Below are 12257 nucleotides of genomic sequence, written 5' to 3' on the forward strand. Positions count from 1 at the left end.
TAAGCTAGTTGCTTGCCATCTAAAGATTTGGAGTTCAAATCCTTTTATTATGTATATTTTTTATAAAATTTCTTAATATGATATATATATATTTAAATTTGAATAATAAGTACCAGATGCATATGGGTCGGATCAGATTGGATCATGAGTGATTCTAATTTGATCAAATTTTTTGATCAAATTCTAATATTGGATCTAGATGTAGCCCAATGGAAGATTACGTTGGATTAGATCCACAGCCAAAATTTTTTATCCAACGTCATTCATATCCGATTAGATTCATATATAACTCAACCCTAATTTGAAAAAAATCAGATTTAGATAAAATATGGATCAAACATAGATGATTATATTTTAATTATTATATAGTCAACTACTATTAACTATATAAAATAGATAATAAATAATATCATTTTTGAAATAAATTATGATATAAATATAATTTAAATCTATTTTTTTTTAAGATATTGCTCATATAAGTCCTAAATTATAACTAAAAAGCTCAAATAAGTTTGGATCCTAAGTATATATTGGTTCGGATTAGATTGCTTCGTGAAGCTAAAGCTCTAAAATTATCTGGATCGAATTGAATTCAAATTTAATAAATCTGATTCGGCTTGAAAAATAAAATGATTTAATTTGAATATCTAATCCAGCCCCATGATTCTTTCAAAAAGCTTAGATCTAAATAATTTGGATTAGATCGAGTCTTAGATTAATTCAACCAATTTACAATCTTAGCATCTGAGAGATAAATTTCAAATTCATTCTAAATTTGAATGAATTTTAATATTAAATTTCAAAGATACGTGAAGATAGTCTTATCAACAAAAAAAAAGTTAATTTTTTTTATATGAATTATTTTATAATTATAATAATTAATATAATATTTGGTTTATAATAAATTTATTATTTTGATAAAAAAGATAGAGAAGAAAAAAAAAGAAGAGAGAAGAAAAATTTTAATTTATTATATATAATAGTATATCAAATTTTTCTTCCAATAAAATTTTATGTATAGTCCTGTATGACCAAAACTTATATTCTATTGTTACCAAAAGAAAAAAAAAACTTATATTCTACGTGACTTTGTTATAAATTCTAGATTGAGCCGGTCAATACGAAGGAATCTTAAAAATGGACAATCGGGTTCGTGATAGCATTCGTTTCAGAGAGTGCAAACTGTTGATTGATCCAAATCCTGCAGGATCCTTGTAGCCTAGCCCCCAGGCTAAAATATCCAATGGATGGGCTCTTTCTCAACTCCTTCGTCTCCTCCTCTGGCCAAACTCTCCTTTTGGTTGTGATCGTCCCTGCTTCATCGAGTCCACCGCCACCAGCCACCTCATCTTCGACGGAGCAGATGATTGCCCGATCCTGAGGCATACCTCCGACTGTCAGAGCTGGTCCTAAGGTAAATCGAACAGAACGGTCCTTTCAGATTTTAGATCTTGCATTGATGTTTCTATAGCAAAGATAATTTTTTATAATATTATAATAAAAAAATTAAATAAATTAATGATAGATTTTACATGTTTTATAAAAAATTATTGTACATAGATTAATTTTTTAATAATAATTAATATTTAAATTATATTATTTTTTTAAAAAAATATTTTTTATTTAATTTTAGACTTAAAAAATGTCAGAACCTATCCTGCCGACCGCTGCACCACTCGGTCAGCCACAGCGTGCCCCACCTCGGCCGGAAGGCCACCGCAGCGGCAGCGCCTCGAGCTCTTCACCGCCATCGGGGTTGACCCCAGACCAATCTGATCATTTACCGGGACCTATCATGGTAAGCATACGCCTCAACCTCAAGAAGTCGTAAAGCAAGCCAGGGGGGTGTCGGTCCCCCGCCATCAGCCACACCGAAGAACGGAGATGGAGATTGGGACCGAGGGTTAATTTAATTTACTTTTTAGTATTTAAGGGGCGTTGGAAGGTGGGACCCATTCCTAGAGAGCCAATGAGAAGAGTCTGTTTGCTGTCTGGGCCCAAACCGTATGGGAAGTGGCCGATCCAGCAAGGAAAGAGTTTAGTCCTCGGAAGAACATAATTTTTTTTTGTCTCCTGCGATGATCGGTCTCTACCTTCGCGCCCCCTTCGTTTTCGCATCCAAGGCCACGGCCGCCTTCTGAGGCCAACGGCAACCGCCGCCCATCCACCCAGGTGAATCTCTCTCTCACACCGCAGCTTCCGACCAAGGCCCATAACCACCAAGCGCCCCTTATTTTCCTCCACTTCCTCAACCCCTCTTCCACGTTGGCCTGCCGCTCCCTCCGCCACCAGAGCCACCTCCTTGCCATCCACCACCACCAGTAGCCTTCCTCTGGCTCGACCATTGAAGCACCCGAACGTATTTTTGCTTCCTTTTGTTTTTTAGAAGCCATGAATGAGTTAGCCATGCTATCTGTTTGTTGTAATGCCCAAGTATATTTATGATTGGATGGATTTTTAAACCTACTCGGTTTTGAGTGGATTTTATTAAGATTCGTGTTGTCGGATGTACGGGCTCCGCACCTTTCATTCTCTTCTCCTCCACAAGTACCGATCAAATTAATGTGTTCTCCATTTATAAACACATTTCCATACTCTGATTTGGAATACTGAAACCCTTCTAGATTTTCTTTTCCTTTTCTTAAGGGTTTTCCGAGGATGCTACCGAGATGGAGAAAAGCGGCTTCCCATCTCTCCGCCCTGGCGTCTCAGCAAAATAGGGTGGGAGCCTGCCTCTTCGACCGGAGCTATGCTAAGGTTTCTGCCGCTATCGCTACCTCGAGTCCACCTACTTCGGCCCCCAAGCGCGTTCCAAGTAGCCCAGAGGTATGAGCAAAAACTATGGTTCTTGCTGTGCGGTAAATTGGCATGGGTTCCTTGCTTTCATTGCCTCCTCTTTTCATCCATTTTACTGGGTTGCGATGCATTGCCCTTTTTCCCTCTGTGGTAGCTTTATGTACTGTACGAGCAAAGACTATGCCCATGTATCTTTATGACACATTGCCCTTGTTTTATTTTGGTATTTATTATTAAATTTGGGTTATTTGATCAATTTTTTGAACATATTGCTAAATAGTGGCAATCTGGTCGTTTTTTTTTCCCCTTTTTTTGTGCTGAAAAGACTGAATAGTTACTCGTGGATGATAAAAGTAAGCATTGATAGACTGAGGCTTTTGGTAAAGCCCTTATCGAGGTACTTTATAAGGCTTAAAAATTTATATAGATGGAGTCATTATTCACCGTGACAACATTTTTTTTAAATATAAAGCTAATATAATACTCCATAGTTACATGTTCCGGAATAACCCCTTAACTTCAAATTTGAGGAAGAAATGCCCAAGTTCAATATATTTGTGAATTCTACTACAAAGTAATGAAGAAAAGGACTTGAATTCAATAGGCACTGAAGAGCTTTACAATTTCTAAACGTAATCAGTCATCAAAGAAATGAATTTAAAAAGTGAATAATATACCAATATACAAAGTACCATTAAGTAAATTATAAAAGAATTTTACTTGTATATGATAAGTATTTGCTTCATAGTTTCAACATATTATCTCAAAGTTGTGCTTCTTTTGCGGCGTCTATTTTCCTCATGGATGCAAGGTTGAGACCCCAAAATTAGTAGAGTGGACCAAGGACCTTCAACTGATAACAACAATAGCAATGTTTCTTCGGATAGAAATGAACACAGATGTCCAACAAGAATAGTATCGTTGATGTAATTTATAAAATTTAAATTTGTGGTTATGTTCTAGTGACATTTATAATAGCTCTTCCTCAAGCCTATATTAAGGAGCTTCTTAATGCATGTTTGATGGTCTAAAAGAGGGTGGGCCTTGGCATGATGGTGAGCTCCATTGTGACCTGGATGTCATAGGTTCGAATTATGGAAATAACCTCACTGTACATGAGGATAAGGCAGCATGCAATCTGACCCTCCCCAGAGCCTGCAATGGCGGGAGTCTTATTCACTGAGATGCCCTTTTTGAATGTTTGACTTGCAAGCTGGTTAGTGATGCATCATGACATTATATCTTAATTTCATGGCCTTGCATTTTTTGAGAACTAATTGTAATTTTTTTGGTCTGTTTAAGAGTATTTGTTCCTAACACACCTATAATGGTCAAATTGCCATGGTATTTAAGTAACCAATAATTACATGTCTAAAGCTTAATAGTTACAGTTAGGATTAACTTTATGATACTTGTACTCGCAGTAGGATGCAATATTACCAGTTCATACATCAACATAAATCATGTGCAAATGTGGATATACCTAGGATGCAATGTAAGAATATTTTTGCAGCATGAAAACAACTATTATCATGGATGACTGATTATATGAAAACAATGCAGATCCAAAAAGTCAACTTGTTTCCTTTTATACAACAACTTAGGGATTTATCTTAAAATTTTTGGTTATACTCCTTTCATGCATCGTGCGGGACTTTGTAACCATTTTTTCCCTATTGTACCATCTTCATTTGAAACATGTTATTTAATATTAATTCTTCAAAAAGACTGTCATTATCAATTTTTCTTGTGGAATGCATGTACATGTAATTATGTAAACCATATTCATTCCTGTGTTGTAGCATAGCTTTTTTGCACATCAAAATTTGCGCCTGTCAGCACATCTGTTGCTTGTTTGTAATTAAATTCATGTGTAGTGGAATATTATGGTGTTGGCTGGTTGTATTCCTTGTATTAGTTTTTCTTGGGTTTGGTTAATCCTACATGTAAACTAGTGGCTAAATCACTTTCTTACAAACTTATCTGTTTGGACTTTCACAGATTATCAGCCTAACTGAGCTTTATAAGTTACCAGATCTTCGATATAACTAATGTTAACTGCTATATTTTAGACCGAAGCCTTACTGCATCCTCAGGCTGTCAACAAGTTGAATTATGCACTTTTGAACCTTTGATTTCATGTTATCAATGTCTTTGATATACTGTGGATTAAAGATGTTCCTTTTCTTTTTTTGAAAAGCATATCATGTTTGGCTTCCTGTGTTTGAGTGCCAATGAAGTTGGAATTTCATATGTTTTGACAGGTCAGACTAAATGCTATGTTTTGGTCAAAGCCCTGTTCACTGGCTTTGGCTCCGAACTCACCTCTGAGAGTAGAAGAACCACAATTTGAGGGCATCCGACGAATAATGCTCAAGCTACTGCTGTTCTATAGTGAGCAGAGCAAATCCATTAGAGGGGCAAATGTGGTCTATCGACGAATCAAATATCAGGTTGACCGGCCTGATATTTATGATGGTGTGCCTTCTTAGCAACCACTAGTTAGTATATTACATTTATTTGCATTCTTTTATCTGATCTTTCATCATTGCATCAACTGTCGATACATTTTGTCATTCATGCAATGTACATATTTGTTAGTTTGACTGCCTATTATTAAGTTTTGCTGAGTTAACAATATGTAATGCATGATTACGATTTTCCCTGACATTAATTATAAACTTATATTTTTGCAGTATTTCACTTGGAAAGAACATTTAAAACTACATTTTCTTTGCTTGTGCTTCATATGTGGCTCTTCTTACGTCGCTTGAAGGAAGAGGGAAAGGAAGGAGTTAAATTTGGACAATATCTATATGAGATCTACAATCATGATCTCGAGTTGAGAGTGTCCAAGGCTGGGGTTAGTGATCACTTCTTTTTAACTGATGTCTTTTAGTGTAACAGAGCTTGAGTTTTCTGTTCAATTTAACTTCATGTCATTTTTTTCAGTTTTGACATAAGTTTTGTTGCTTATAGACTACAATTCTTGTGTTATGCACCAATATGTACATGCAAATGAATCCTTCATTTTGTAGTGTCATGTTGCTTGTAATGCCACCAACTCATACATATCCTTCTTGCACCTTCTATCATGTAGGGTAAACAGAATGTGCATCATGATTATGAAGAATATATTTTCTTCTGTGGAAAAGTACCATAAAAAGAGAAAGAAAATTGCCCAGCGTTATATTTTGACGTAAACCCTGTGCTACTTGTTTCCTGTTGCACTTTGGATTTGGCTTATTGACTAGCCATCTGGACTAATTTTTATATGTCAGTAAGTAATGTTTTACCAGCAAGGAAGTATTGCTTCATCCCATGCTATGTTACACCTTTTTTGTATGGCTTGTGTTGTATTGCTACTGATCAAAGCTATCTGTCCTGGATTTGTTTTGCCAACCGTATGTGTTGCAACAACTTAGCTAAGCCATTGTCTGTGATATATCAGATGTGGAAAATAAAATAAAGCAAAACAAACAAAGCTCATCTTGCTAATGCTTTCTTTTAGATAAATGAATGCTCTTGTGCATTAGGACTTTGCTTCCTTCGTAGATTGCAGTGTTTAAGATTTTTGACGATTATGAAATGTTATTTGTTGATGGTGGAAGACAATCTTTGCTTGCATTCATAAGTTCTTTGTACTTTTCTGACAAAACCACTTGTTATCTGTACTTATACTGCAGTCGAATTTGGTGTAGATAGTTATTATATAGGCTGCAATATTGCAGTCTGAAATCCTAGTTACCTATAGTTTTAAAGTCAGATGGCCAGGTAATTGAAAGAACAATTTTTTCTGCTTTAAAATGCTAAACAGGTCGAAATTTGCAACATAAAAGCCAGGTGGAAGTGTAAGTTAGTGTTGGTTAATAAAATTTTATCAACGAGTGCTGAAAATGCATAATTATAATTAGTTGAAGATTGTGCAACCAGGAAATAGATGAGAGGTCAAGAAGTTGACTAAATTGGATTTTGTTATGTGCACTTATCCTCAGAAACTAATTTAGCATGTCTCTCTCTTTTGTTATTTCATGAATTTCTGATCCTAATAGCTCTAATAACTGCCTAATCTTACAATTAGAAACATATTGTGCATTATTACCGCTGGATTGCAGGTAAACTTGCTGCTGACAAAGTGGATGAAGGATCTAGAAAAGATATTCTATGGGAATATTGTTGCATATGATGCTGCTATGAGTCCTGACGCTAAACATGATGATCTTGCAAACGTGATATGGAGGTGAGATATCTATTAGAACCATATCTAGATATTCTGCAACAGGAATATCTATGGAAGTTTGGGAAGTCAACAGTTCCTACACAGTAACACATAATATTAAGTGGATAAAGAAAGTAAACAGTTCGAACAATTTAATGATAGGTGTAGTATAACTTTGGTGAAATAAAATAAAAAACAAATTCATAAAAAAGATTTTCTACAGTCATTTATTAAAATTAGTGATAAAAAGGGCAGCTTAGTTTATGAGGCTTGGTCAATTGCAGGGTCTAGGGAGCATCCAATGTATGCAGTCTTATCCCCGCATGGCCATGAGTGATGAGACACCTAGGCAGAATGGAGCAACCTTACCATGGCACCAAGAGTTACCCTCTATTTATTAAAATGAATCATATTAATAAAATATTTAAATGCATAATAATGTCAAGGAGACACATCTGGATTATTTGTTTATCAAAGATTTGAATTGTTTTTCAAATTTTGTTGAAAAATATCTGTAATAATCATTATCTAGTGCAATTTTTTTTTCTTTTTGTTGAGATGGGTAAATTATCATAAATTGACATTATTTCAAAAATTTGACATATTTTTTAGTGAAAACAAGCAATTGTTTGTTTTTTCAACAAGTTGTAATAAATCTTAGGCTGGTGTTATTACAGGAATATTTTTTCGGATGATGGCTCAGAGATAATAAATGATACTGCTGCTACTGCAGTCCAGGCATGTTCCTTGTCTATCTTCTTTATTAACTATTGCACTGGTATCTACAAGATAGATGTGTCGTATTCCTGCTTTTTTTTTTTTTTTTTTCAATGCCACTCTGATTACCATGGGTTTACTTTTAGTCATTATTTGCCGCATGCTGAAAAGGACTTGGTTCTATTTTCTTGTGCTTTTAGGCTATGGCTAGATACACAAGGAGGGAGTCTACCTGCCTTTCATTGACAGGCAAATCACTTATGTTGCTACATATTTTCATATCCTTACTCTAGCCCCTATGCAACGTTTTCATATAAAAAAAATGTTCTCTTAAATTTCCCTCAGCAATGAAAATGTGCTTCAAAATATTTGGTCTTGCTAACACAATCTTTGTATGGACAGATAAAGAAGAAATATTCTCTGGCAACTTCATGTTCACCTCATTGGGAAAACAAACATCTAACCAAGAGAAGCCAACCAAATGAACCCTATGTGCCTTGGGAAAACAGTATGTTTCAAGAGTGACAAAATCATATGCTGAATAAAAATTTGTCTGGCCTTTCTTTAATGGAACAAAAGGGTATTCATTATTTTTAGCTTGCGTTGATGGATACATTCCAACTCACCTAGGAACTTTATTTTGTTGAATGCCATCAAAATATCCAGTGGAAATTATTTGTAGGTTAGTAAACATTTGTGTGTCATTCTTATCTCATCTTATTTATTCACTTTATTGGCACCATACTTCCTCTGCAAGTTTGGTTCATTTGGCTGAAGATGGGAATTGTCTTCTTCTCGATGGTCAGTATCTGGATGAAGTACATTAATGGTGTTTGAACTTCATAGATTGGCAATAACTACTAAAATGATTTGTGATACTGATGTCATAGGGGGAAAAGAAGGAAAAAAGAGTCCATTTTTTAGGGTAATGATCATTCTGCTAGTATTTGATGGAATTGGGGGACTTCAGCTCCCTTAGATTACCAGTGCTAAACCAGACAACTTTTTTTTTTCTTCAATTGTATATTATAGATCAATGATTTAATTTGAACTAGATATGGCATTTCAAATCACGCACCTTAAATTTGCATTGCAAGCAACATCAGATTAAGAAACCAAAACAGTTGGCTTTATCAGCTGCTAGTGTTTGAAACTGGAATTCTTGTTCGAGCCTATAAAAGATTGTAGCAAAAGTGGTGCATCAGCCAAGCAATTGATTCGTGAGTTAACTTAAGAAGTATCTTGTGTTGTTTGATGCATCATCAATTTCTGATTTTGTTAAAATCCTGTGAACTCAGGGCTCCATGGCAGCAGGAAAGATAGACAACCTTTTTTTTTTTTTTGGCATGTCGGAAGCATATATTTTGTTTAAATTTGTGTGAGGGAAACGTCTGCAGGCAGATGTACCAAATATAATTTTGCACCATGCAGTAACTAGTGCCGAGAAATCTATCTTTTAACAGATTTGGCTTCTTCTCATGCACCTTGGGGAAAGATACAAGCATGCATAATTGCTAGTTTTATGGGAAGTCTGACTATATCCCAGAACCTGCTAGCTCCCATGGCCATCCAGCTGTTAAGTTTAACGATGAGCTTCTTTACGTTTCGTCAATCAAGTGATATTGTTTGATATATGTTTCCACATTTTAGGAGATTTGGAGAGGATGATTCATCATATGAAGATAAATAAATAAATGAGACAACAGAGCTCTGTTTAAATGCTTGGCAGGTGCTTTTGTACTTAATCGGTAAAAGGTTTTGTCTCTTGGCCAAAATGTAGAAGAAACTTCAGAAACATCCAAATCTGTCACCTGTTCCGCGAAATGTTTGTATGCATGACATTCTGCATAAATATCACATGTTGGCATGTTCAAGTAACGCATCATCGCGGGGCATGGCCTAGTGCATCTGTACCGGTCCGGCCGACAAAAAGAAGGGTACTTCTAAAAAATGTTTTCTTGGTACCTAATCCTAGGGTATTCAACTATGTTTAAGCCTAATCTAGATAACGACAATAGGAATCAATTGGTGCATTATATTATGGACAGCTCTTACTTTTTGATCTTCTTGAATATATCAACCAGTTATAGTAGCATTTTTCTTTTGTTAGAATTGTTTGTTTGATTTTTATTTTTTTTTTCAAGATTTACTTACGTAAGATTTTATTTGGCTAAGTTTTTAGAGTACTAAAAAATATTTTCTTATCTTCAAATATTTTGGGATGATATAGTGATATTTAATAAAAAATTAAAAAATTATTTTAGTTTTGTGAGAAAGCTGAAAAGATCTATTTGGAAAAAGCTCTATTTTGAAGCTTTTCAGATGTATTTTCTGACTAATGTTGGAAAGCTTTTTGATTTAAATAAATTTTTTAATGACAAAAATACCTACTAATAAATCTCATATTTATATCATATTATATTATTATACTATAAATATAATATAATATAATAATAAATTAATATTATGATATATTATAAATATATAATATAATCTATTATAGTATTATTATATTATTAAAATATAATTTGATATAACAATATTTATTAATAATATAATATTATTATATTATAATAATATAATATAATCTATTTTATTATAATTTATTATTAAATTAGATTATAATCAATTATATTATATTACATTATATGATAATAATATTATACAATAAAATAATACTTTAAAATGTAATAATATTTATGTTATAGACATATAATATAATCTATTATAATATTATTTTATTATAATAATATAATATAATCCGTTGTATTATAATTTATTGTTAGATTAGATTATAATCCATTATATTATATTACATTATATGATAATAATATTATACAATAAAATAATATTTTAAAATATAATAATATTTCTGTTATCGACATATAATATAATCTATTATAATATTATAATAATATAATATAACATAATAATATTTTAGTAATAATAAATATAATTATATTAGAATAATATGATATAATATAATACATCATTATTATATTATAATCTATTATTATATTAGATTATAACTAATATGTTATATTACATTATACATTATATTATAATCATATTATAATTATATTATATTATTATGTTATTTATATGAGAATAATATTATATAGTATAATAATATTTTAATATATTATATTTTATTATATTATTCTCTATTATATGATACTATACAATATCTTTTATTATCATTTTATCATACGAAAAGTATTTTCTTATTTTAGTTATCAAATATATGATAAAGTTTTAAAATACTTTATAAATATGGTTATTAAACAGTAAATAATTTTTTGTAAAAGCTCTACTTTCAAAAATTCTATTCCTCAAAAGTTCTATTTCTAAAAGTTTCAAAAACTCTACTATCAATAGCAATCTCAGACAGAACCTAAGTTTTTCAAATTTCATAGCATTATCAACTCTTCACCGTGTACTCCCGATGAGTATAATGCGTATGCCAAATATTAAATTTGTAATTTTTTAAGTCTACGGAACTTCAAAGACATTGATGGTCTAAAAATTTACAAAAAGAAAGTAAATAAAATTCTAGGTTATATCATTTGCAATTTTGTGTGTGTGTGTGGTGTATTCATGGGTTTTGATGATGTCATTGTTCCAATCTAAGAAAGTAAGTTGCCTTGCTCCATCAAATGTACTTATCTCTTCAACTAAAGTCTCTTGTCTCGAATCCAGTCTGGCAGCATCTATGTCATTGCGATACTACTCGTTAGAAAGATCAGGAGGCAAAACAAAAGGCTAGATACACTTGTTGGAACTTTAAATCGAATTTAAGGTTAAATTAGTGGATCTTGGATTCAATCATTTATGTGCTTCTTATTCTTTATTACTTTATATTACTTATTCAACTCCATGCGACCTCCCTTCAAAAATGCCGCAAGTAAATATTTGGTCAAAAAAAAAAAAAAAAAAGAAGAAAATGATTTTATCTTGTTAACAAATTTTTAGGATCCAAAATATGAATTTCTGGCTCAATGACTGAGATTAAGATGGATTAAGGTCTCAGTCTATCTTGGCCCATATGGTAAAAGAAATAATTTGGAGGCAACCGGTATTCTTTTCAAGATCTAGGCTTGTATTTTAGACCAAAATATCAATATCTTAGATAATATAGTAAATCTGAAACTATCGATTATATTTAAGCATCAATTCAAAATTCTTTAGTTAAAAACTGATTTAAAATTGAAAAAAAAAAAGGGTGATATGAATATATTGCATGGGCTGATATCATGGATTTTATTTGTTTATGTTGGCCAAAATAATAGGATTGAAATTATATTGATATCTTTGATAATGCGAAGTTCTTTGTGCAATATGGTGGTATAGAAAATCTGACATAGAATGCACCGATTTATCCAATTGATCTATATAGTCATCATTTTTCAATGCACATTTAATGTCTGCAGGTAATTTTTTCGTTTAAAAATTTTGTACGATGAAAATATTCGTTCTTTGAAAAAATTATGACATTTTATGTCCATATTATGACATTCCACATCTA

The 12257-nt window shown here is 32.4% G+C and overlaps 1 protein-coding gene across 3 annotated transcripts; it reads left to right on the forward strand.

Annotated features, from left to right (window-relative positions):
* The first annotated feature begins 1773 nt into the window (after positions 1–1773).
* On the forward strand, positions 1774–8447 carry LOC105043712 (uncharacterized). Of its 3 annotated transcripts, none has more exons than XM_073255681.1 (8): positions 1774–1798; positions 2625–2826; positions 5061–5274; positions 5493–5659; positions 6912–7036; positions 7693–7753; positions 7933–7981; positions 8135–8447. In XM_073255681.1, exons 2-8 carry the CDS (start codon positions 2659–2661, stop codon positions 8215–8217), a joined length of 867 nt encoding a protein of 288 aa, XP_073111782.1. In that variant the 5' UTR covers positions 1774–1798; positions 2625–2658; the 3' UTR covers positions 8218–8447. The 3 variants fall into 3 exon arrangements, with proteins under 3 accessions (XP_073111782.1, XP_010919675.1, XP_010919674.1); XM_010921373.4 differs by lacking the exon at positions 1774–1798 and adding an exon at positions 1867–2172 and having other exon boundaries at positions 2647–2826; XM_010921372.4 differs by lacking the exon at positions 1774–1798 and adding an exon at positions 1871–2172.
* The last annotated feature ends 3810 nt before the right edge of the window (positions 8448–12257 follow it).

The sequence above is a fragment of the Elaeis guineensis genome, chromosome 4, assembly GCF_000442705.2.
Source record: "Elaeis guineensis isolate ETL-2024a chromosome 4, EG11, whole genome shotgun sequence".
NCBI classification, from domain to species: Eukaryota; Viridiplantae; Streptophyta; class Magnoliopsida; order Arecales; family Arecaceae; genus Elaeis; species Elaeis guineensis.

Coding starts and splice junctions, on each gene's coding strand:
- LOC105043712 (XM_073255681.1), top strand. CDS start 2,659: ATGCTACCGAGATGGAGAAAAGCGGCTTCCCATCTCTCCGCCCTGGCG. Junction 5,275..5,492: donor CCGGCCTGATATTTATGATG/GTGTGCCTTCTT, acceptor ATATTTTTGCAG/TATTTCACTTGGAAAGAACA. Junction 5,660..6,911: donor TGAGAGTGTCCAAGGCTGGG/GTTAGTGATCAC, acceptor GCTGGATTGCAG/GTAAACTTGCTGCTGACAAA.